General features: G+C 47.3%; 1 protein-coding gene across 1 annotated transcript in view; it reads left to right on the top strand.

Annotated features, from left to right (window-relative positions):
• CUX2 (cut like homeobox 2) overlaps positions 1 to 24910 on the top strand; it is a 204310-nt gene that overhangs the window by 101362 nt on the left and 78038 nt on the right. The window contains exons 2-3 of the mRNA XM_028480561.1: positions 8611 to 8721; positions 12347 to 12394. Coding sequence (XP_028336362.1) covers positions 8611 to 8721; positions 12347 to 12394 — 159 coding nt within the window. The remainder of the gene's footprint in view (positions 1 to 8610; positions 8722 to 12346; positions 12395 to 24910) is intronic.

Genomic DNA, 24910 nt, shown 5'->3' with positions numbered 1-24910 from the left:
GCCAGAACTTTGGGAGCTGCTAGGAAGGCCTTGTGGACCACAGTTTTAATTGTCTATGTGCCCTCCATGACCAAACAAACACTTTGTGAGGGCAGGACTTGGGTCTGACTTGTTCTGGGCAACATTGTAGACACTTAAATTATAGTTGAGTAAATGAGTGAGTGACTGGATGGATGGATGGAGAGATGGACAGACAGACTGATAAGGCCCAGCCACGCTGCTGATCTTCAGGCCACATGAGTCCTTGTCTGGGACGAACAGGTAAGGGAAAGGTAGCCCCATGAGCATCCGGAGGAAAGAATGCAGAAGAAAGTGTGACCTTGGCAGCTGGCTTTGTTTCTCTGCAGGTACCCTGTGTAAAATGGCACCTGCATCATAGGACCATTCGTTTGCTCCCTCAGCAGATGTTTCTAGAGAATCCACTGCATGCCAAACACTGCTGGGAAAATAAAATGAACTTTTCTATGCCAGTTAACATGGACCTAGTAAGCCCTCTATGGGACAGTTATTATATTATTGTTATCACTGCACTGGGAGTCTGCTAAGAAGTTGTTGGCAGCCCCGCCCACACACCCAGGCCTCACGGTTCGGACACAGTCCTCTCAACGGGCTCTGTGACCCAAGTGTGAACTGTCACCCCGGCCCAGATGATGGAATTCAATAAAGCCAGCTTGGCTGAGAACTGTTTCTCATAGGCACCGCCCCTTGCCGGGGCCCTCGGATAATTTGCCCTACATCTTGGCATCTGAAATTTACATATGGTGCCGGGAGTGATGGATGGCTCTGGTAACCCGGTCTGTCTCTCAGCCAAGGCTCAGTTATCCATCTCAGCGGGCTGCAGAGCCATCCGTCTTGTCTCCTTGCTCACGGCAGGCCAGCATGTGCCCTTCGTCCCAGGTCATCTCCCGGCCCCCTCCTAGAGCCAGCCTCTGAGGCCACTCCGAAGGCGACACTCCCATCATGGTCCACTGCATCCCCAGAAACCCTCCTCCTCGGTGTTTGCCTGCGACTCTGGTGGCAAAGCCCTGAATGGCTCCATGGACCTGAGATACAGAATGGGTTGTTTGGCCCCCCCAAACAGCAAGAGGGCCCCATCTTGCTCCTGCCACAAAGGAGCTCCTCATGCTTATATCTACTAACAGTCATTCATTCACAAGTGTTTTGTGAGCGCCTTTATGCATCTGGCATTTAGCTAGAACCTGTGGCTACAGCTGTGAGCAAGACAGGCACAGTCCCCACCCGTGAGGGACTGACATTCCATTGGAGGGAATCTGAGCAATGAAGATCCTAGACACCGTGCCAAGCACTTCACCTACTTACAGTCTGGTTCTCAAGGGTTTTCTCAATAACACTTTGGGCACAAATTTTTATCCCCATTTTACAGACACAGAAACTAAGGTTGAGTATCTTGTCCAAGGTCACACTGCTAGTGAGGGGTCAGAGCCAGAATTTTGACACAGGTCTGTGATCCCTGAACGTGGTCATTGTTCCCCAGACAAATCAGGCTCTTTCAGGGTTTCTGACACACAACATTTATTCATTCATTTATCTGACCAACAAACATTTCTAAAGTGCCTACTATGTAACAGGAACTGTTCTAGGCACTGAGCATAAGGAGGAAAGGACCAAAATCTGTGTCTTGCTATCATGGAGTTTTCATTCTAGTAAATAAAATATATAGTGTGTTTGATAGTGATACATGTTAAGAAGAAAACTAAAGGCAGGAACAGAGAGGGCAGTTAGGGGGCTATCACAATAATCCCATTTCCTCTGTGTGGGATGCTTAGCTTTCTTAACCAGCTCATCCCCTGACCCCAGGTCAAACATTCCCACCTTGGTGACTCTTTACCCAAGTCACCTTGCTCTCTGTGTTCCCATCATACTTTATTCATACTTTTCATGTTGTACTTAGGCACACAGTGTTGGAATTGGCCTGTGTGTCTCCTCCACTGCACTGTGAACTCCTCAAGGACAGGGACTATGTTGGTTAGTTTCTGTATATCAGTACCTAACACTATAACTAGCACAGATTTGGGGCTCAGTAGTTAGTTGGATGGATGGTTAGATGGGGATGGGTGGATGGGTGATTGGATGGATGCATGGATGGATGATGGATTGATGACTGGTTGAGTGTGAGTGATTGGATAGATGGATGTTGGATGATCAGTTGGATGAATAGATGATCTGTTAGATAAATGGATGGATGGATGAGTGGATAAATGGATGGTTGGTTGGGTGATTGGATGGATGTTGGATACAGAGCTTCCAGCCTGGGTAACTTACTAGGTACTGGCAACCCCTGCCCAAGTTGGGAGAACCACACAGTGATTTAATTAGTAGAAGTAGGGAAAACTCTTATCTCTCCCTTGCCCCACCAGTTTCCATACCCATGCAAAGGCAATTGAGGGCATATGTTAGGGCTTCACTCTTCTCCAAGTCTGCTCTGGAGGTGATGTCTTAATGTGATGGCCTTTGTCCCTTTTACCAGAATTATTTATGCCCTAACTTGTCTTATTTGGTTTCTGAGCTCTTGGAGGATATAGACTGTATCTGATTCCCCTTATCTAATGCCTAGCACACTGGAGATCATGGATGGATGGATGGACGGGTGGATGGGTAGATGGATGGCTGAATGTACAACATCTCTAGTTGCATCTCCCTGCAGTAAAGAGAAAGCAGACTTCCAGGTTTGTGTTGGGGGGAGTTGGTGACTGTATTGAAAGTCATAATCACTGGTCATCCTTGTTTTCCAGACCTGACCTGGAATCTCAACTGCCACTTCATCCATATATCCTTGCAGGAGATAATATACACAAAGTGCTTAGCACATTCCATAAATACTAGCATATGTGTGTGTGTGTGTGTGTGTGTGTGTGTGTCTGTGTGTATGTATGGCATAAATGTTAGCCATGAGCTATTGTTTTCTATAAGGAATGTCTGTGTAAGGTTTCATTTGGCGAAAAAGTTCTAGGCCTTTGAAAAGACAACATCTGGTGGCAGATATCAGAAAGGGATAACAGGGGCACAAAGGAGATGCCCAGACTTGGAGGGGAGGGTTCAGGAATCCTTCCTGGAAGAGGGGACATTTAAGCCGAGGCACAAAGGATGAGTGAGATCAGCTGCAAAGACAGAATGAGATCATCTGAGCTGAAGGAATGAAGTCTATTGAGCCATGGAGTTGGGAGACCCTGTTGCCTTTGGATTCCTGCAAGGCAGGAAGGTTGGTTGGGAAGGAAATAAAGAGATGGGAAGATGGGAAGGACTGGCAGGGACCCAGTGACACCTAGATAGGAAGTATGGCGATTGTCCTAGAGCAGTGGGGAGCCAGAGGTGGGTTTTGAGCAGAGGAGGGACATGTTGAGGAAGAGTTTCTTTGCTTTCATGAAACCCCTTCAAAATATGGGAACACCTGAGGTCCTTGCCTCCTTAACCCCTAATGCCCAGCAGTCACCGCATCGTTTTCAGAAGGTCTCTTCTCACAGGTGGTATTAGGGGGATGTGTCTGAGTGCGGGGGTGTCTTTGGAGCTGAGAAGAGTGTGAGCACATGCTGGGGGAGTTGACATGCGTATGCACAATTCAGATGTGTGTTTCCCCTGTAAGAACATAGCAGCTAGCTCAAAGTTTTGTACATCATTGACACTTCAGGTCAAGATGTGTGTTAAATTTCTTTCAAAACCAAGTATTCTTGTACGATTCCCAATCCTTCCTGGTTGAGGAAACACAGTTGAACTGAGAATGTTCAACTTGCTCTCCCCATAACCAACAGTTTTCCTTCCCCACCCAAGAGCTATCTTCCCTCTGAGGAAATCCAGCCTCTTAACCAGATGTGTGGCTTGGGCAGGTAGCCTAAGCTGTTTTTGCCTTAGTTTCCTTATCTCTAAAATGGGAGACTCAGATTCAGTTAGTGTCAGCTAAAGTGTGGGACATACATACCGCACTGTGAGGACGTGAGATGACTGTAAGTAGACCTGACATTAGAAGGGATTGACCTGTGTCAGGAGGAACAGTTACTCCTTCTCAGTGGCCATTCATTCCTTCTCACTGGAACAAGAAGAAAGTCTCTACCTTTAACACCTCTCCAGCACTTGCCAGTCTCCTTTTATAACAAAGACAAACACCAATGCTTTGTTTTCATTGTACTTTTATTTTAAAGACTACCTTCTGTTTATGGCGTAGTGTCCTTTAGTGATAAAAAGAATTTCCTTTTCAAATGTATTTATTTAGTTTAAAAAGAGAAGAGGGGGCTCCCCTGGTGGCGCAGTGGTTGAGAGTCCGCCTGCCGATGCAGGGGACACGGGTTCGTGCCCTGGTCCGGGAGGATCCCACGTGCCGCGGAGCGGCTGGGCCCGTGAGCCATGGCCGCTGAGCCTGCGCTCCGCAACGGGAGAGGCCGCAACAGTGAGAGGCCAGCGTACGGCAAAAAAAAAAAAAAAAAAGAGAGAAGGGGTTGTTATGTAAAGGTCAAGAACAGGCAAAATTTTTCTAGATGCTAGGGTCAGAATGATAGTTACCTTTAAGTGGGTACTAACTAGGAGAGGGCACAAGGGAACCTTCCAAGGTGCTAGGAGTGTGAATATTCTGTGTATCTACCTGGGCAATGGTTATAAGGGTGTAAAAGTTTGAGCTTAAAATTGAACTTAAAATTATACAACAAGAAAAAAGAGTCAGTTTGAAGATACATATCACGGAAATAGTAATTCATGTGGAATATCAATATGGCAAAATGCATGCAGAGGGGTAGTATGAATGGTTGAAGTTCGGACAGTGATGGACTGGACAACCTTGAGAGTTCCTTCTGGCTCATATGTTCTGAGACTGTGAGTGCCTTGGAAGTTCCGAGGTTGCCCAGCAAGCTGATGGCAGACGCTCTCAGAGCTAGGGCCACTCCGCGGGCAGCGGGCATTTCCCGTGGGCAAGCAGTGGGGCTGTAGGTCCCGTCAGAAGAGCCCTTCTTCCCTGCTGCTCCCAGCCCTGGGTGCAGCTCAGTCCCAGCTTCCTTCCTCTCTGCACACTGGCCCGAGCCTCAGCTGCATCTATCATCTGCTTCAAGCTCATTAAAATTATTTCTGTTTTAGTTGCAAATGGGCTGTTTATGATGATCGTTATTTGAAGGGTCTGCGCCGGGCTCCGGGCTGTCTGTCGGCTGCTGATGGCCGGTTAATCAGATGAGTCTCCTCCCTGCCTGGGCCTGGCCCAAAGTCTGGGGCTGTGTTAATCATGGCTCCCCTAGGGCTGGGGAGCTGGGGGCCAGGTGGGAGAGGATCCCAAGTTCTGCTTGATCATCAAAGAGGCCCTGCTAGCTGTGTATGTGCATGGGGGTTCAGACACTTATTTCTAAAACTCAGCTTCAGACTGGTGCTGGCTTATGTTTATGAGAGTTTTTTATATTCCTTCAAAATGAATACAGTGCTGCGAGCTTTTATATTTTAAATGTGTTTATTTTAAAAGACATGTCAATTCTGTCATTGGCTGTCTTGCTCTGTTAATGTTCAAATAGCCTGTCTTTTAGGGTGGGAGGGAGTGGTTTTTAATGTCTTTGCCTGATAGAGTAAAACTTGTCAGTACTCTGTCATCCTTTTATCGGGGGGCGGGGGTGTGAGATTTTTACTGACCTGTGAAATCCAGAACTCTTAGAATCACTGATCTAGTGGGGTGTTCTTTGAGCTCTCAGCTTATCTAAATTAGTTTCAGCCAACATTTCTTGAACACTTAGTACTGTGCTTGATGCTTTACACATTTATAACATTTAAAACAAGCTCCCTGAACATCCCCCAGCTAGTGGGGAAGTGGAGCAGAAACCCTGTGAAGAGCGGGGCGTTACAATTTTGCCTTTATAATGCACCAAGGAGGTAATTCACAAGTCCCTGCCTGAATGACCTTACAAACACATTAATGTGCTCGTCACATGAGATGATGTATACAAGGAGCTTAGCACGGTGCCTGGTACGTGTACGCCCCCGATAAATGGTGGTTATGATTATTTACTATTATTGTTGTTGATGTGGTTAGTGTACTAACCATAGAAATGTGGCAAGAATTCAGACTTGAAGGATGAGCATAGATGTAAGGCAAAGGTCAGAAGAACATGGACGTCAGTCATGATGTCCATCGTCTGCTCCTCTAGGGATGAACAGGAAAGACACCAAGAGCTGGGCGTCTGTGGGGCTGGGGTTGGAAGCCTGCTGATGTTCCCCATCTGGTCTCACTTCTGCTCTGTCTACAGTGTGGATGCAGCAGACAGATTTGTACCCACCAGCAGCCTGGGAGGTTAGGGCGGAGAGAGCCAGTGCAGTCGCATGGCATCGTTGTCTGGTACAGCACATCAGACGGTTGGACTTATCCTGCTCTGAGATTTCCTTTTGGAACTTGGGTTTGATGTTTTAAATAAGGAGTCAAAGTTCAGCCCCCACCAGGTTGCTGGGATGCTGGGAGAGGCAGTATCCCAGAGATAAGAACATTGTGTCAGATATATGATCATTCAAAACCGTGTGATGTTAACCCAAGTCCCAGTTCTGTTTGTCCTGTAGCCATGTAAAAATCACCTCTTTATCTTCAAAATGGATGAGAAAAACTAAGAAAAACTGTGAGCACTCTGCCACGACTCAAATTGACCATGACACTCCAGTTACTTCTCTCCTGCCAAGTGAGGGTCTGTCCACGTGGCTGCACCACATAGTTGGTTTTTGTCTGCCTTTGGTCAGTCCCATTGCTGCTAATACAGATCTCTCCCTAGTCACTCGATATTTTGGTCATGGTCAATTGTGCTTTCTTTATTAGAAACTACAATTATTTTTAAATGATGATAAACCAGAAGTCTCCTTATTTTCTCTGTCACCTTGGCAGACTGTCAGAAGTCGTTTCTGTTTCTCTCTCTTCTCTCCCATGACACCTTGTTCCTCACCTGGCTCAAAAATTCAATGGGACGTTTGGACTGGAAGCCCCTGCACCTTGGAGTTGGTGTACCCAGTGCTGTGGCGTAGAATTGATATCAGCACCTTGGAGAGCACCACATTTCCAAGTCTCTTGCCCTTCTATTTTAATGGCTACTTTCTTGCCTCGCTTTTCCTCCCTTCTAGTCTTATGATTCTCCAAAGAGGTTAGACATTTCTTCAGAAATAGAAATTCCTTCCCCGATTCTCCCAAAGGCTCCATAGGCAGAGACACTTATCCTGGGTTTGGGGTATGCGCTCCAGCCTTCGATGGGTGCGAGGTTTATGGTGCTATGGTGAACTGCTATTGAGCAGATTTACTGACTCTCAGACATGATATAAGACGATTACCGTGCATTTCGTCTCTTAGAAGGAAAAGGATTTGCAGCGGGTTAATAGTATTTTTATTTCATTATCTAATAGTAAAAGTGTTTCATTGTGTGTGCAAGATGAATGCGTATTAGCGATGACAAATGAGGTCTTTCAACACGGTGCCAGGCCTCATCATACATATGTTAGATTAAAGAGTTCACCCTAGAAATACACTCTTGCATCTGCTTGTGTGTTTTTAATAAATCTGATTGCAGAAATTTATTGCATCACCGGATTTAGGAAATTATGGGGCTTGATTGCTGCAGATATAATCTGGTGATATATACAGAAATGCTCCTCTAGTTATCGTCCAGAAAAAAGCCCATCTCGGGATGGTGCAAGAAAGCAGCAGACCACATAAACAGAGCATTTCTTGAATTATGCAAATGAAATCCATGACAACTCATGGTGAATTATTCTCCCCTCGTGAAACTGCCACTGTTAAAGTGAAGAAAGCTGCGAGAGGGGTGATCAAATATACATGTACAACCAGCAGACATTGTCTGTCATGTGTGAGCTGGAGCGTCCCCCACTTCCATCTCTCACTCTCTTTTTTTCCCTCCTTGGTTCATCCTGTAAAAACCTGGTCTGAAACCTTCATTGCACGTAAGCAGGCAAGGCTGCTTCCAATCCTTTTCTTCTGAATCCAGGAGTCTTCTGTGAAATATTTCTTATACTTGAAGTGAACCTTAGATAATTTACTGCAGGATACACAAAAGGTCATCTTGCTTCTTATTGGCACCTTCATTTTTCCAAAATCTACAGAAATTAAAAAGCCATCTATATCTTAAAAGACGTATTTATGAACCCTTAAGTGTAAGTCATAGTTGGAACAGTTCCCACCTCTGATATATGAAAGCTGTCGACAGCACTTTCTTACACTATAATATGCCCATACAATATGCCGCACTTTACTATTTTGACACCGTTTGGAGATGTTTTCTACAGTTACTGACAAGCTTATGCCATCACTCCCTTGGAAATTTAAGAGGTGGGGCAGAGGCGTAAGGGAGAAATGAGAAAAAACAACTCCACCCAACTTTATGGGAGATTATTGATCTGGCCTGACTTCTGACAAGCAAAAAAAGCTGTCCTGGATTTTTTTAGGTTGCATCCCCAGTTTCGTAAATTATTCATTTGTGCCAGGAGTCAATATCCTGTCTTTTCTCAGCTTTTTTGTAAGTTAAGGAAACTTGTTTGGAATGCTGTTTTGTACGATGATTAAAAAGGAAAAGGAGGAAAAAAATCTTTTTCTTTTCTCTCTCCCTCTCTTTTTTGTTTTCTTTTTTTTTTTTTTTATTGTTCCAGAAGGAGCTTAATTCCGTCGCTTCCGAGCTGTCTGCGCGGCAGGAGGAGAGTGAACATTCTCATAAACATTTAATTGAACTCCGCCGGGAATTTAAGAAAAATGTACCTGAGGTACAGTATAGTTGCTATTATAGAATTAACTCAGTAGGAATGCAGATTTTCCTCTGTTCAAACTGTATTTTGAAAACTATAGACATAAGTGACTAACAAGAAAAGAAGCTAATTAGCCACGAAGAAAAATTACAACCCTCAACCTTTCCGTGTTTCTCAGTATAGCGGTGCTCACTGGTGCTGTCTAGAATAAGAGCAGGAAGGACGCTTCTCCATGGAAGTCATTGTTTTTGAGGGCTCTATACAACATCCATTTTCCCCTCACATTAATGTCTAAGTCAAATGCTTGGCCTTGACGGCAAAGACAATTTGTCTAGAGTTCCTGATTTTATTTTGCTTTCCCATTGGCGTCCGGGAGATGATGGCTGTAGACTGTCTCACCCCCTCTGGTCCTTCCCTTGATCTCCATGTCTGAAACTGTCTCCCCCGCCTGCCCATAAATGTGCCTCATTCTCCCCCTTCACCTCCTCCTCCTTTGCAACTCCAGCCACCAGCGTTGTCTTTCCCAGCTGCCACGAGGGTGCTCCAGGTAATGGCGAGCCCCTGCAATGTAAGAGTCCCCCAGGGGAAGAGACGAGAATGGACACGCTTCTTTCTTCACAAGGGTGAATGTGTGAATTTTTTTTCCTCCTCTGTCAGGCCCCCTGTTGCTTCTCAAATTTTTTTTTTTTAGTGATGGAAATAAACACAAATAGGAAAAAGAAAACCTTCTGACTCCATAGAATGTTGGCAGGGATGTGACACATCAGAGCTATTACAGGAAACAGATACCCCGCCCATTCCCAAAGCCTGCTGTGCTTCTCTGCGGTCAGCAGAGGGTTGAGCTCTCTGTCCCAGGCTGCTCAGGTGGCCTGGATCTTGGAGGAGGGCCAGACAGGGTCTGCCATTCCAGAGGTATTAGACCTGGACATGTTGATTCCACTCTGCCTGTTGGAATCACCTAGGGGTCCTGTTGCCATCTTACTGCTGGAGGCCATGGAAGATGGAGAAGAAGCAGGCCCACCCAGGAATCAGGCCACATAAGTGCAGAGGGGTCAGTCCATTAGCTGTGAAGTCCTCCTCAGGCCAGTCATAAATATCTTTGGTTCTTCAAGGCAAGAGTGGGAAGTAGGATCTAGTTAGAACTTGTCCGTGGAGCAAGTCTGGGAGGAATCAGGTTTGAGAGCTGAGAGATAGTGCGCTTGTAGAAGGGGCGGGAATCTCAGATCTGAGCGTGTCTCCCATGTTATGGCTTCAGAAAAGCCAAGTTAAGTCGTCCTGGGTTTGACTGGGAGCTAAGAAGGCATAGGGAGATTCTGAGCATCCTTCCCTTCCCTCTTAGAACAGAGAACAGCTTGGTCTTTAAACCAGTTTTTCTGCCCAGAAGGAGAGAACCAGAAGCTTTGCCTCTGACTCTCCAATCTCTGGGAAGCAGAGATGAAGCGGCCACAGATCTTCACAGCCCACCATTTTGTCCTCCCTCCCCCAGGCCACGTGGGAGCCCCCAGGTGATGAGGGAAATCCAGGCCAGGTTTTAAGCCTCTGAGTTCGGCTTACATAATTTTAATACTGCATAATTATGCAATTATGTAATTAGAAGGAATAAGTTTCCATTCCTATTATAGTCGCGCCTCTGAAAATTCTCATTTTTGGAACTAGCCTCTCCTGATGGGGGAGAGCCATGCCAAGACTTTATTTCAGAACATCGTCTGGCTGGTGCCCAGCTCACCTCCTGCCTTTGCTCGGTTTCCCCCAGGGCTGCAGCAGACAGGGCAGTGGGCTTCTAGAAATGCCTGGCATTGGCCCCAAATCCCACCCACCCCACCATGGGTCTCAGACCTGAGTCCCCTACATTCATCTGAGCATGGGGCTGTGACAGAGCCTGTCTGGGGGTCTGCTGACCTGCGTTGGAATTCCAGCTGTGCCACTCACCTGCTTTGGGACCTTGAGCAAGGCAGCCTCTCTCGGGGCCTCTGTGTCCCTTTCTGTAAATTCAGGGACTGGAGATGCTTTGTGAGCCCCTTCCAACACCGACATTTCCTGAACCCAGACCAGAGGTTTCCTGTTGATGTGTTTTATTTGGTCTGTAAAGGTCTTTCAAATTTTACCGTAAGTTGTCGATGTTTAGCATCTCTGATTTCACCCCAAAGCTTGGATTTCCGATATCTTTTGAGACTGTTTGGTAGATCTGGCCACGTGGATGCTCCATGCCCAAGTGGCAGTCATCAGAAACAGCCAAGCAGCTGCCGCTCACATTACCAAGATGCTGTGCTCCCCTGAGATTTGCCACGGGACAGCCCGTCTCCCTCCTGTCCACTTCCTCCAGCCTCTGTGGGCATTTGAGTTTACAACCCACAATCTAGGTTTTCTTAAGTTTCGTTTTCTGCGCCCAGCCCTTGCACTCACGGTTCCTTATGATCAAATAAATCCACTAGGTTCACACGCACTCCCTACGTCCCTCCTGAAGATCCCCTGCATACATCAGTATGTCAGTGGCTCTGAGAAGCCCTGGGGGCCACAAATCAGTGGGGAAAGCATAGCCAGGACCCAGAAGAAGGATTTTTTTCTGGGGCCAGAAGCAACACAATCCTATTTCATAGTTAAGGGATTTTATTCTTCACCTGAAATATGTATTCTTCAGCTCATCTCTTCCTTTCCTGTTTCTGTCTGCTACCCCCTCCCTCTCCATTCTCTCCAGCTCCCCTCAGCTCCTCCTCCCAAGGGGGTCTCTTGTGGGCCATAGAAGACAGTGGTTAGGGGAGTCACCAGTGGGTCTCAGAGGAAACCGGAGCATTTGTGGTTGGGATCTTGGTACCCTTGGTTCTACTCCCTCTTGCACGCTGGAGAGAACTCATGGGAGTCCACCAGGGATGCCCTTGGGGCTGGGAACCTCAAGGTCACTTGAGAAAGGCATGAAATTAGGGTCCAGAAAGAGGAGGCTGCCTTCTGAAGACAGCCCAATGGCATAGAGTTGATCAAACATTTACAGAGCCCTTCTTCTGAGCTGGGTGCCATGGCAGGTGACCCCACCAAGCCCCCAGAAACCCCACCTTCTGGTGATGAAGGAGCGACCGTGCAGAGTGGTGTTGCTAAAATGCCGAGTGCAGTCTTTGTTGGAGGGGGCAGCTGGGTGGGGAAGCAGAAATGGCACCCTATGGAGGCATCTCCCGAGCAACCTAAAGGACAGAGGTTTTCATGTGGGAGCTTTGCTGACACGGCCCTGGTTGTGGAGCCTTTCCAGCCCCTGCTCCAAAAAATGTCCCATGATGGACCGCCAGTCCCGCAAGGTACTTTGCATACAAGAGCATTCCATGATCAAATCCATTTGGGAAATGCTATTTCCTCTCTCCCTCTTCCAGAAATTCCCATTGTGCATTATATAAAAGGCTCCAAAAAGTCCTGCAGGGAAGAAACTTGATGTTGTGCTTCATGTGTCCTAGTCAGATCTGGCTTGGCACCTGGGTGTGTGTTTGTGTCTGTCTGTAAGTGTATATATGAGGAACCCTTATGAAATCTCATGGAGTGCAGGTCCCACGGGACACGCTTGGGAAATACTGATTTGGGGGACAACAGTGAGCTGCAAACAGGGGCCATGGGGGTACCCCACTTGGCACCACAGTGAACTCTTCGCTGATCTCTTTTACAGGAAATCAGAGAGATGGTGGCTCCTGTATTAAAAAGCTTCCAAGCTGAGGTAAGACCCAAGGCCTGTGGCATGTCACAAAAATAATTCCCAGTTCCCTCTCCTATCCCACCTGGAGCTGCCAGAGGATGCCAGCAGCAGAGAAACTTCTCTACCCCCATTGCAAACTGCCCCATGCCCTCCTGATCAGCCATGGTATCATGATAAGAATGGGTTCTCTGTTCTGTTTGATGGGATTTCTGCCTGCTCTGAAATCCTCTCTACCACCCATCCTCTGAGGATATAAAATCTACACTTTTCACATCCTTTCCTGCCAACCCATCGGGCCCTAGTTCCTTTGGCAGCAGCTGAGCTGTCCTCAGCCAGTGGTTTCTCTTGCCTTCCTGGAGCCTTGGGATGGAGCTGAACCTCCCCTGTTTCTCCTCTTTGCTTGACTTTGTGACCAGGATTCTGAGAGTGTCCACTTGTCTGGCTGGTGCAGGAGGTAGGCTAGGAAAAGAATGGAATTACACTGAGTCAGGAGAGTGGAAGGGAGGGCCATTTCTCCAGTGTTCTGTCTTCAGGGGGCTCTTCTCCGTCTTCCCCTGTACTGAGGCAGGACCCTGGAAGGATAGGCCCTTCTCAGAGCTCGCCAGTGGAGATGCATTTTAAGTCTGTCGTCTGCCAAGTGCCACGTTACTTTAAATCTGTCTCTTCGGAACTGCGTAAGCGCATACGGCAATATTAAAGTAAACAATAACTGGATTTACACAAATGTCGCTGATTTCCATATTTTTCATCCTTTCATTTTATTACTGAGTTGACTGATGCGCTTATTTATTTATAGGGCCATCCGGTTATTGATTCATGTGGTTGTAAGGTGCCTGAGCTGGAAGGGGGTAGAAAAAAACCAGAAAGAAGACCAATAATGTTGGAAATGTGTTGTCATGGCTTTATGTTTTTAAAAAAAGGCCCCCATCTGCCAGCTCGTGGTCCCCTGAGAAATACTCAGCACACAAGCCCTCTCAGGCAGCTGTGAGTGTCTTGTGTAGAGCATCACCTTCTCAGCCATTCCCTTGCTTGGGTTGGTGTGGCAGAGCTTCTCTTAGCTACTTAGACCCTCAGTTTCTCTATATGTGAAAGTGGAATAAAGGCACTGCAGATCTTTTCATGTTGTTTTGAGGATTAACTGAAATATAATGAAAGGAAAGAGTTTAATGTAATTCCCGGTACATGGAGAGCTGCTAGGGAGTGAAGAGCGCAGACTCTGGAGTCCACCTGGATCTGAATCCTGCCTCTGCCAGTTACTAGCTGTTTGGCCTTAGCCAAGTTACTTGACCTCTCTGTGCCTCTGTGTCATACCCTATAAAGTTGGGTAATAATTATACCTACTTCATAGGGCTGTGATTGAGGAAGAACAAAGTCAATACCCATGGAGTGCTTAGGACATTACCTTGCGTATTAGAAGTCTTATTATTTTATTATTCCTGTTATCAGTCACCTCCAACACAGGTTTATCTGGCCTCCACTAGGCCTGGGTTGGAATCTGCCTCTTTCCTAACTAGGTGTTCAAGGCTTTTTATCCAAAAGAAGGGGGTTTTCTATCCCTATAGGAAGCAGGCATGACTTATGCCATCTTTCCAGTAGGAGAAAGAGTTAAACATTAGACCTCGGCAGTGATCCAGGGAAGACCCGAGTGCAGCATGGTGGAAAGCACATGTGAATCAGACTCGTATGGGCCTGGCTTGAATTTCAGCCCTGCTGCTTATACTAGCTGTGTGACCTGGGAGAAGTTCCTCCACCTCTCGGAGCTGCAGCTTTCCTCCTCTCATAAGTGAGGCCAACAGTAAGGATTCTACGAACTAAGCAGGGTGGAGGCAGTCGACGTGGTGTCTGGCACACAGTTGGTGCTCAGTGAGTGCAGGAGGAGACAGAGAGAGTCTTAGTGGGGCCAGAATAGGCAAAGCTGAATTTTCATTTCCAAACCCATGTGGCATGTTGAATACACACCATTTTAATAGCTGGGGATCTTCAAGGAGCTTCGTTAAGTTTTTTAAGAGGGTTTTCCATCGTCCCTTTAATGTACCAAAAAGACTACATTTGTTTGGAGTTTTATTCCCAAAACCCCTGCTTTCTTCATGATCTACTGACTAATCCATTGCGGCCGCCATGTCCCTCCCAGCGCCTCAGGGGAGAAACGCCGGCAAAGAAAGGTGTTAATAAAAAGCATCTCCTTCGTCCAGAACAAACTGCACACACATAGGCCGTTTATAATCCAAATTTGATTTTCATTTTAACTTTTTTAATGAGAGTTCATCCTTTATGCCGCTTCCCTCTCGCCATCCACCAGGCTCTGGGCTCAGAGCTGAGGATTCCCAAGTGGGCATTAATCAGCTCCCAGGAATATTCCCTGAGGCAAACACCTTCCAGAGTCATATAAACTAACCCATAAAACGCCAAGGCTGAATATCGTGCCTGTCATTCCTTCTTCCCCAGTGTGGGCCTCTTGTTGAAATATAACATGTTCGAGTTCATTCCTTAATTTCACTCCACCAGCCCTGGTGAATACAGCATACGAGCATCCTTTTATCTTTTCATACTGTGTATGTGTGAGGGTCTTTTTTTCTTTTTTTCTTTCTTTCCTTCTTTTTTTTTTTCATGCTGGTGGGAGGGGGGCGGAGAGGAAGTGAATTTGCCCTGCTGTGAATCAAGGAAGCTTTTCCTCTCCGCCTTGATTGCTTAAAGGACAGTCTTGATTCCCCCTGCTCAGGGAAACAAAGACAGCCAGAGAAGGTGGCTTAATGGAGACAGCTTGAAATGGCCAAAGTTTGAATATCCTTGCGCGCAGAGAAAAGAGCAAGACGAAAGCCCTGCTAATTACAAAAGTTGCTTTATGAAAGATAATTCAAAGCAATAATTTAGCAAACATAATCACGTCGCACAGATGGGGTTGTTGATGGATGGATTGCAACATGCAATTAGCAGTTCTTGCAGTTACATATCATTAACCCTCCGAGCACAAAAATTATTTTCTCATTATTAGTTGAAAAGGTAAAATTAAGCTGACTAGACAGTAAAGGAACAAACTACAATTAATTACCTTCATTTATTACAGTCATTATTTTAAACTTATTTTTACTTGGAGAGAGAGACGAAAACATCTAAATTAAAAGTTTTCTTATGCTAAATCAGAGGTGAAACTTTTCTAAGGAGTGTGTGCAGTGGCCCAGCCAGAAGATGGCAAGGCCACTGCTGGGAAATTTGTTTTCCCTGCTTCCTTCCTCTTCCACCTTGAAGGGGATATGGCCTGCATGATGGAAAACCCTTTCCTTTGAGTTGGAACAGACACATTCATCTGGGCCTGATTGAAACAGAGCAGTTTCGGAACCAAGGAGGCTGAAGTGTCCTCTGACCCCCAGGGGCGGCGGGAGAGTGTGGAGGTCAGACATCCAGGGTCTGTGTCCCACCCTAACACTGCTTCTGTGACTTTGGCAAGTGACTTCATGTCTCTGAGCCACTGTTTCCTCACCTGTAAATAGGGACAGCTCATCGCATTGCAAGAGGTTCAGTGAGATTCTCTGTTGAGTGGCCAGTGAGTTATTTGTTCTCATTGTGGTGGGTGTGTTTAGTTCAGGCCTGAGAATGTTCTCTCCCTGTCCTCTTAGGATCAGAGGGGAGCTCGTGTGGCGTGACCACCTTTTAGGAGCTTAGAGACGGGACTAAGATGCCATTTACCAGGAGATAGATCAGATCATTGGTTGAGTCCATGAAGTCATTTATTCACTCAACAAACATTTACTGAGTACCCAGAACCTGAAGTCATCATCGGCTTCCCCCACCATCTGTCCCAGCCCCAGACACTGAGGACTCCCTGCTTCTCCCTCACAGGCAGTCGTGGGTGGGGAAGAGGGTTCTAACCCAGGACAAGATCCCTGGGGGTTTGTAGTCTCCATTCCTGAAGCTGAGCTGCCTGAGAAGGGCGTGGCGGGCATCCTCACAGCTCAGATCACCTGAGACGGGCTCGGCCCTCCCTGCCCTGAGCCCCCGCCCAGCTCTGCATGCCGTGTCCTAATTTGGTCCCTGTGCTCCCCTCCTGTTCCGCATCTGCCCGCAGGACTCTTGCCCTTCCCTTTGAGCCGAAGTTTAATTACAGGATCTTTTATTTTTCTTTCTGCCTTTTAACATTGTTTGCTCTTCCAGCTGTCTTTGATGTCATAATTCTCTTACTCCCCAGATGACCCTTTCTCTGTCACTCCCAGAACTGGCATGACCATCTCTTTGTAAGTGGGACCCCCTTGGGGCCACAAACAGACGTTAGACACGTGCAGTCCTGACCAGCCTACAAGGCCAGGGAGAAATGGCCTCGCTGACCAGCGGGACCCACCAGGAAAGATAAGCAGCGGGGACAGGCATGGGCTTGGAGCCAGATTGGCATGAGCTGGCATCTTAGTCTCTCCGCTTTCCAGCCGTGTGATCCTGGGCAAGTCACTTAACCTCTCTGGGCCTCAGCTTCCTTGGCTTTTAAATGCAGATAATATTAGTACCCACCTCATAAGGTCGATGAGAGGGTTAAATGAGTTGATACTTGAAAAGCCCCAAGAACAAAACCTAGCACATAGTGAGTGCTCTTTGAAGATTAGTCGGCACTCCTAGCTGATGAGCTGAAACTTGCCTCATCACATTTATTCTTCCCACGAGCCCAGTGAGGAAGCCTCTGCTCTCACCCATTCTCAGGTGAGGTAAGTGAGGCTTAGCACCCAGCACATGGTGGTGGGTGGTAACTCAGGCTGGGACACCAGCCAGCAAAATTTATCGAGCATTTAGCAATGCCTGTCACACATCACCACCTCTCAGCAGCATGGCAAGGGAGGCACCACTGGTACTGTCCCCTCTTACAGGTCAGAAGTTGGGTTTCAGAGAGGTTAAGCTGCTTGCCTAAGCTCACACAGCTCTTCACCAGCAGAGCAGAGGGTGAAAGATGCAGATCTCAGCTTCGAGGGCTGAACAGAGCTCCTCAAGGAGCCTGGGGGGTACAGAAGGAGCTGAGAGTATAGATTCTAGATTGAGGGCCTGAATTGGACACTTGCAGGTGGTTATGGTCGGGAAGGACCTCTGTTCAGCCAGATCTGTGCCTTTTAGATGTTTTTGCTGAGCTATCCAGGCAGAATCCACCAGGGAAGCCCAGCCCCTGTGGAGAGCTGGGATTCAAACCCTGGTCTGCATACCCAGCCCAGGACTTGGCACATAGCAAGAGCTCGGTAAACAGGGTGTCACTTGCAAGATGCAGTAAGAAAGGCTTCTGTCCACCCTTACTGTTCCCTGCTCGCACAGCTGCACATACGCTCCCCACAGCCTCCTCTGATGACATAATAACTTTGATGATGCAGGTCTCCTTGGATCCCATAAGCCAGTCTGGCTCCTCTGGCTTTTCCCTGCCCAGCTAGGGGTAAAACCAGAACATCCTTCTGAATTCAATATTAAGAACCCACCAAAGCATCACTGAACCTGTCACGCCATATTACAACCAAATTAAGAACCAGCAGCAATCCTCTTTCATTTGGTATCATATACCTTATAAAGTAAATTATTAATGCGTTTTCCCCCCAGTTAAGCAGTTATTTGCAGTTGTTCCGGGTATTTCTCATTAGAAATAACATCATCTAAAGAACGATATTGATTGATTTTTTAATCTTGGAATCATGGACGTGAACCACATATTTATATGACATTCCCTTTAACTAGAATTCTCATGCGTTATTTTTATATTATTGATCTTTTTGACACGAATTGCTTTTTGGCCTTGTGCGAGTGTTGTAAGCTTTCTGCCTGCAGAGGAATGAGCTGGGAAGAGTGATCGCTCCAGTAGCATGGCCGTAACATTCCCACACATTTAACAACAATTAGTCTGTGCTGATGCCATGGTAGGCTTTCGTGTATGAAAATTTACAAGCCTTTTAATGGACTGCATTATGGAAGGCCGTGCGGGGCCAGGCGGTGGGGAGATGAGGCCGCCGGGCGCGCATCCATCTCACGGCACCGTCAGCCGAGAGTCTCTCAGCACTCGTGTCTGCTTGGGGGTGGTGGCTGGCGATCAAAGCAGACGCTACTGCGACAGCCAGCACGACACCGGCGCGGGACGAGTGGCTGTTCGTGCAGTCACTCGTGCGTCCATTCGGTAGATGTTTCTTGAGCACCTGCTGTGCGCCAGGCATGGTACTGGGTGCTGGGGCTAAGTGGTGAACATTATTGACTTGTGCTCAAGGAAAGCTTGAGCACCACCGTGTGCCAAGAGCCGTGCTAAGCACGGAGGGTAACAGGCTGAACACAGGTGATTCATCCGGCTCCCGTGATGTGGCGTAGAAATGACATGAGCCTGGATCCACACAGACCTGGGTTCCAAACCCAGCTGTGTCCTTGGCCAGCGTTCTCGGTGAACCTCGGTTTCCCTGGCTGTAAACTGGGAATGGTAACAGTCCTTACCACGCAGGGAGGATAGGAGGATTCACCCAGGTAAAGAGCTCAGTGCGACATGAACCTCCCAGAAATGGGATCGTTACATCATGATTTAGTGTTGTTGCCCCTTCCCCTCCATCCAGCAGCCCTAGAATACACATGCACGCTCCCGCTTCCCTTCCAGTTCCATTGAGAGCTTCACGCTCAGCAGCATTTATTTGTCACCTGCTGTATACCAGAGTGAGTACCAGGCTCCAGGGATGTGGCAGCGAGCAGCTCCAGATACCGTTGCTGTCCTCGTGGCATTCACAGCCTTAATGAGAGAGACAGCTGGACACATACCTCTCAGTGCCAATGCAAGTCACGCTTATGACTGAGTTTCACGTGGCCAGGATGTGGGATGGGAGAGATTCAGCCAGCCCACCCATTCCCTCATTCAGAAACTGTTTCTTGTGCAGACCCTGTGTGGGGCCCTGGGGACACAACAGGGAACAAGACAGACAGGGCCCCGGTCCCAGGGGCGCTCAGAGCACAGGGAGAGACATGCCTGTTTGCACCATGCACGTAAATTGTTTGAAGGACAATATAGTGCAGTGGTTAAGAGCACGCCCCTACTCTGCTGCTTACTAATTGTGTGACCTGGGGCAAATTATGCTTCTCTCTCTATGCCTTGATTTCTTCATCCGTAAAATGGGACTCCTAATATCCCCTGCTTCATAGTGTGAGAGTGAGGAGCGAATGAGGTAATAGGTGTGAAGGCTTAAAACAATGCCTGATGTAAAGAAAGCTGAGATCAGAGTCAGAGGCTATGATCATCTTGCTTATCACAATGATTATGGTTTTGAGATCACCCCACACTGCATGAACTAATTATGGGTATGCTAAATGCTGCTGAGGCAAAATGCAGTTGCTCCCAGGAAGGCCCCGGTCTTATCTTCCTTTGTCCTAGCTCTGAGGCAGAGGGCTGGACTGCTTGACCCACTGGGCTTGTTGCCCAGGGAGAAGGGGGGCCCTGAAGTGCCATCCCCGAGTTTAGGCACTGGAGAAAGAACCTTCTTGGTCATGGCATCCTCTGTGAGGCGGACCCCTCAAGAGGCCCTCAGGCATCCAGTACCACAGTCATACCCTCCCTGTTTCCCGAGTACCAGGAATAAAACCCAGAGAGGGTGAGAAACTCACCTGGGGTCCCACAGCCAGGAGGCGGAAGGGCCCTATGTTGTTTCAGATCCATGTAATCCCCTTACCCAGAGCGGCTCAAGTCAAGCAGCTGGTAAAGGAAGACAAAGGCAGTGGGTCTGGGGTCTCGGAAAACCAGGTCCAAGCCCTACCACCACTCCCTAGCTGTGTTACCTTAGGCAGGTCGCTTTGCCTCCAGCCTCAGTCTCCTGTTCTATAAAATGGGTTGTTGTAACACCCACCTTGTTTATCCCTGGGGATGGGCATGGAAAGCCCACATGGTCACCCAGCTGAAAGGAAGCATCCTTTCTGTAACCCTTTGTTATTCAGAGAATGGCCCATGGGCCAGCAGCGTCCACACCACCTGGAATCTTGGTAGAAATGCAGTCTCATTGGCCCCCCACCCCGCCTCCCAGGTCTCCTGACTCAGAATTTGCAGTTTAATAAGGTCCCCTGGTAAGTCAACTGTACTTCAATTTTAAAAAAAATCCCCCAGTAATTTGGTGATTTGTGATTCGTGTACGCATTAAAGTTTGAGCCGCTCAACCTGAGAGCCCTGGCTGCCCTGAGGGCTTTAAAAAATACCGAAATCCGGGTCCCACTGCAGAGTGGCTGGCATTCTTGGTCTGGCGTGAGCCTCAGGCATCAGGATGTTAAAAGCTTCTGCTGGTGATTCTGATGTTTGAGACACTCTTGCCCTAGAAGCTCACCATCTAGTGGAGGAGACAGACACATGGAAATAACCAGTGGTGTGCTGGGAAATGATGAGCAGCTGGCTATCTGGGGAGCCCTGACTTCCGTGGTATAAATACTGCTGCCAGGGCCAATTTCAAGCTGCCAGCCTGGAGCTGAGACGAGATGTGCGGTAGCGTCTTACATAGCATTTCCACCACACAGACACAATAGCTATGCATAACCTCAAAGCACCGGGAGTGGTAATATATCACCAAATAATTGGGAATTGATGAGTATTGAATATGTATTTCCTCTTTCTTTCAATTTTTTTGGTAAAATACACACAACATTTACCACCTTAGCCATCTTTAACTGTAGAGTTCAGTGGCATTAAGTACCTTCACATTGCTGTGCAGCCATCACCACCGTCCATCTCCAGACCTTTTTTCATCTTCCCAAATTGAAACTCTGTTCCCATTAAACAATAACTCCCCATTCCCCACCCCTGGCAACCACAATTCTACTTTCTGTCTCTGTGAATTTGACTACTCCAGGTACTTCATATAAGTGGAATCGTCCAGTATTTGTCTTCTCGTGACCGGCTTATTTCACTCAGCTGAGTGTCCTCAAAATTCATCCGTGTTGTAGTACCATCATTTTTAATACAATTTATGTATTATAATTGTAGGTTTGTATGATTTAAAATTTTAATTATGGCCATGTTTAACAGCCAGCTTGCAAAACTCCTGAAAATTTGACAATCAGCTTTTGCAAGCTGCTGCAGGTCAGCCCCAGCACACCACCGGAAGTACAAGTGAGAACAGAGGTACAAAAGGCAGGCTTTAGGACAGGGGTCTGCAAACTATGGCCCTCGGGCCAAAGCCTATTTTTTATAAAATTTTATTGGAACACAGCCATGCCCATTCATTCATATATTGTCCATGGTTGCTTTCCCACCACAGCAGAGAGCACAGAGTGGAGTAGTTGCAACAGAACCTGTATGACCTGCAAAGACAAAAATATTTATTATCTGGCCCTTTACAGAAAAAGCCTGCTGGCTCCTGCATTTAGGTGTACAGGGAGTGGGAGAGATTGAATCTTTTATTATTCATTCATTTGTTCACTCAGCCAGCATATACAGAGCACCTTCTGGGTGCCAGGCACTGTTCTAGGCACAGGAGCAAATAAGACAAAGTCCATTCCCTTCCAGAGCTGACCTTCTGGGGGAAGACAGATGTAATTCAGACTCTTGCACAGCAAGTAAATATATAATTAACAGGAATAGCATGCCAGGTAAACTGAACAGCCTGTGCAAATGCCCTGAGGGAGGATGGAAGTGAGAATTGCAGGGCTGAAAGCCTGGGAGAGTTGGCCAGAGTCAGTAGGCCCTCACCTGTGCCCAGACCTCTGCCTACCCCTCCCATCTACCCTGCCAAGCACAGTATCACTTTGAGTCAGGCTTACCCTGGCACACTGGCCCCCATTGCTTCCCCACCCTCAAAGGCCGCCTCCTAAATTCCCTCCATCCACCTCCCTCCTGGCCTTGGAGACCCCAGTGTGACAGACAAAAGTCTCTTATTTATTTCCTCCACGAGGTTTATAAACTGACCTCTAATAAAATCATTCTCAGCACAAGCACGAAATAATAACACTTAATTGAGATACATAAAGCCAAATATTAGTGGAGACCAGTGAAGATTAAGATCAACCAAATTCTTTGTCCCAGTACTAAGCAGAGGCCTTGCCCTAATGGGAGGGGGGTTTCCATTTCTTGAGCACCTACTGGGTACCACACTCAGGGCTGGTTATCTGACATCGGGGATGTTGTGGGATATTCTAGAGAATCCTAAGGAGAAACAAATTCAGAGAGGTTGAGACACCAAGATCACATAACTGAGAAGTAGAGCTGGGATTTGAACCCAGTGTGTCTGTACGAGTCATAGTGGCTCATTCCTGTAGCGGCAACATCTAACATAGTGGGAGTTTCTCATTCACATCACAGTCTAGTGCTGGTTAATGAGGCAAGGGAGCTCTGCTCCACGCAACCATTCAGGGACCCAGGCATCTTCTGTCTTCTGGCTCTGCCTTCACTGTATCCCAGAGTCCCTTTCACTTAGTCAGTACATGGGGAAGGTTCTCAAGGGACAGACCTGGAAGTAGCCACATCGTTTCCACCCACATTTCCTTGACCAGAACTCAATTATAAGGCCATGTCCAATTTCAAGGGAGGCTGGAGATATAGTCTAACGTGTGTGCCCAAGAGGGTAAAAAGAAAAAAAAAACAGGGCTAAGAGAGCACATATCCCTGTCTGCTGCACTGTGGACTCCCTGGTGGATGAAGTAACTACCTCATTAGCTACTGGGGAATAGGATGGACTCTGGAAAACAGTAGGATTAGTACATTTTGGACAAAAGAACAAGAAATGAATTTCTAGGGTCCTGTCAAGTCAAGGAGCAGCAAAACAAGGGCAAGGAAGAACTTTAACAATTTGGTGGGCGTTATAAAGCTCCTACTCTGTGTACTTCTTTGTGCTGGCCTAAGGGAAGAAATGAGCTCTGTCCAACAAGGAGGCCAAGCCACCCATTAGGAGCCCACACCCACTAAGAAAAAATACGAAAAAAAGCAAATGTAAAGTTAGAGCAACGTGTCCCAGGTGTACCAAAGAGAAAGTGATTACTTTGTAAGCAAGCAATCAGGGAAGACTTCCAAGAGGAGGTGAAGTCCCAGCTCAGGTTAGGAAGACTTGGGCAGGATGGAACACAGGACAAGGTGTGGTGGTAAGAGCACAAGCTGCCTTGTTGTCAGGCAGACCTGGATTTGTGTCCCAGTTTGACCACTGGCTGGGTGATCTTAGGCAAGTCACTTCCCCTCTTTCTGAGCCTGTTTCCTCATCAATAAAGTGGTACCTAGTGATCAGGCTAATTGTGAGGATTAAATGAGATGGTCATGTCTGGAGTGTTTAGCTCAATGCATAGCACACAGAAGGCTTAAAATGAGTACCCCAGTGGCTGTTTGGTGAGCAGTGCCACATATCTGAAGCTATGATATGTAGGGAGGCGGGGGAGAGGAAGAGGCTAGGAAACACACTTGGGCAGGACAAAGGGGCCTTGAATACCGAGTTAAGTCTGCACTTCGTCTTGTGGGTAGACGAGGTGCCCAGGAGTCTTTTTTGATGATGAAACAGCATGACCAGAAGGATTTTCTAGAAAGACCCCTTTGGAGGTAAGTGGGGTGGGAGGGGGTTGACTCAGAAGCCAGGATTTGGAGCTCTTGAGACGTGTAGCAGTAATGATGTCCTGGCCTGAGGCAGAGGAGGGGCAAAGAGAGGGCTGGTTTGAAAGAGTTTGGAAGTGGGGGGCCCGGCCTTCACGTGGCTGATGGAGATAGAAGGCCTGGGTATCAGGCTCCAGAGGTCAGTGGGGCATGACACCATGAGCAGAAGAGGAGGAGGCAGAACTGGTGTCAGGAAGACAAGCCCAGTTGGTTTAGACACCCAGGCTCTAGGGGCCAGGGAGGCCTGGGCTCAACCGCAGCTCTGCCTCTTACCTGCTCTGTGACCTTGAGCAGGTCACATGACATCATCTCCCCCATCTGTAAAATGGGGATAATATTTGTCCCTCCCTAATAGGGTTCTTGTTGGAGTACTCCATGAGATTATGCCTGGCACATGATAGGTGCTCAAGAAATGGTCCTTGTTATCACCATCCTTTTTCCTGTTGAGTCAGACCAAAAACTGGGTTAAGAAAGGGCTGATGATGAACCAGAAGATTCCTCGGATACTCTGCAGACTGTGAGAATACTATTACTAGTAACAACCCACAGCAGCAGCCAAACCCTCCTGTGTGTTCAGTGTATGCTGTGCGCTCAGACATTCTTCTAAGTCCTCCACACATACTTTTTTTTTTACACATCTTTATTGGACTATAATTGCTTTACAATGTTGTGTTAGTTTCTGCTGTATAACAAAGTGAATCAGTTATATGTATGCATATATCCCCATATCACCTCCCTCTCTTGCCTCCCTCCCACCCTCCCCATCCTACCCCTTTAGGTGGGTACAAAGAACGGAGCTGATCTCCCTGTGCTATGCAGCTGCTTCCCACTAGCTATTTTACATTTGGTAGTGTGTATATGTCGATGCTACTCTCACTTCGCCCCAGCTTCGCCCTCCTACCCCGTGTCCTCAAGTCCATTCTCTATGTCTACCTCTTTATTCCTGCCCTGCAACTAGGTTCATCAGTACCATTTTTTTTTTAGATTCCATATATATGCATTAGCATACG

Source organism: Physeter macrocephalus, chromosome 19 (assembly GCF_002837175.3).
Source record: "Physeter macrocephalus isolate SW-GA chromosome 19, ASM283717v5, whole genome shotgun sequence".
NCBI classification, from domain to species: domain Eukaryota; kingdom Metazoa; phylum Chordata; class Mammalia; order Artiodactyla; family Physeteridae; genus Physeter; species Physeter macrocephalus.
The sequence above is the reverse complement of the archived record's forward strand: the minus strand, read 5'-3'. Positions and strand labels throughout refer to the sequence as shown.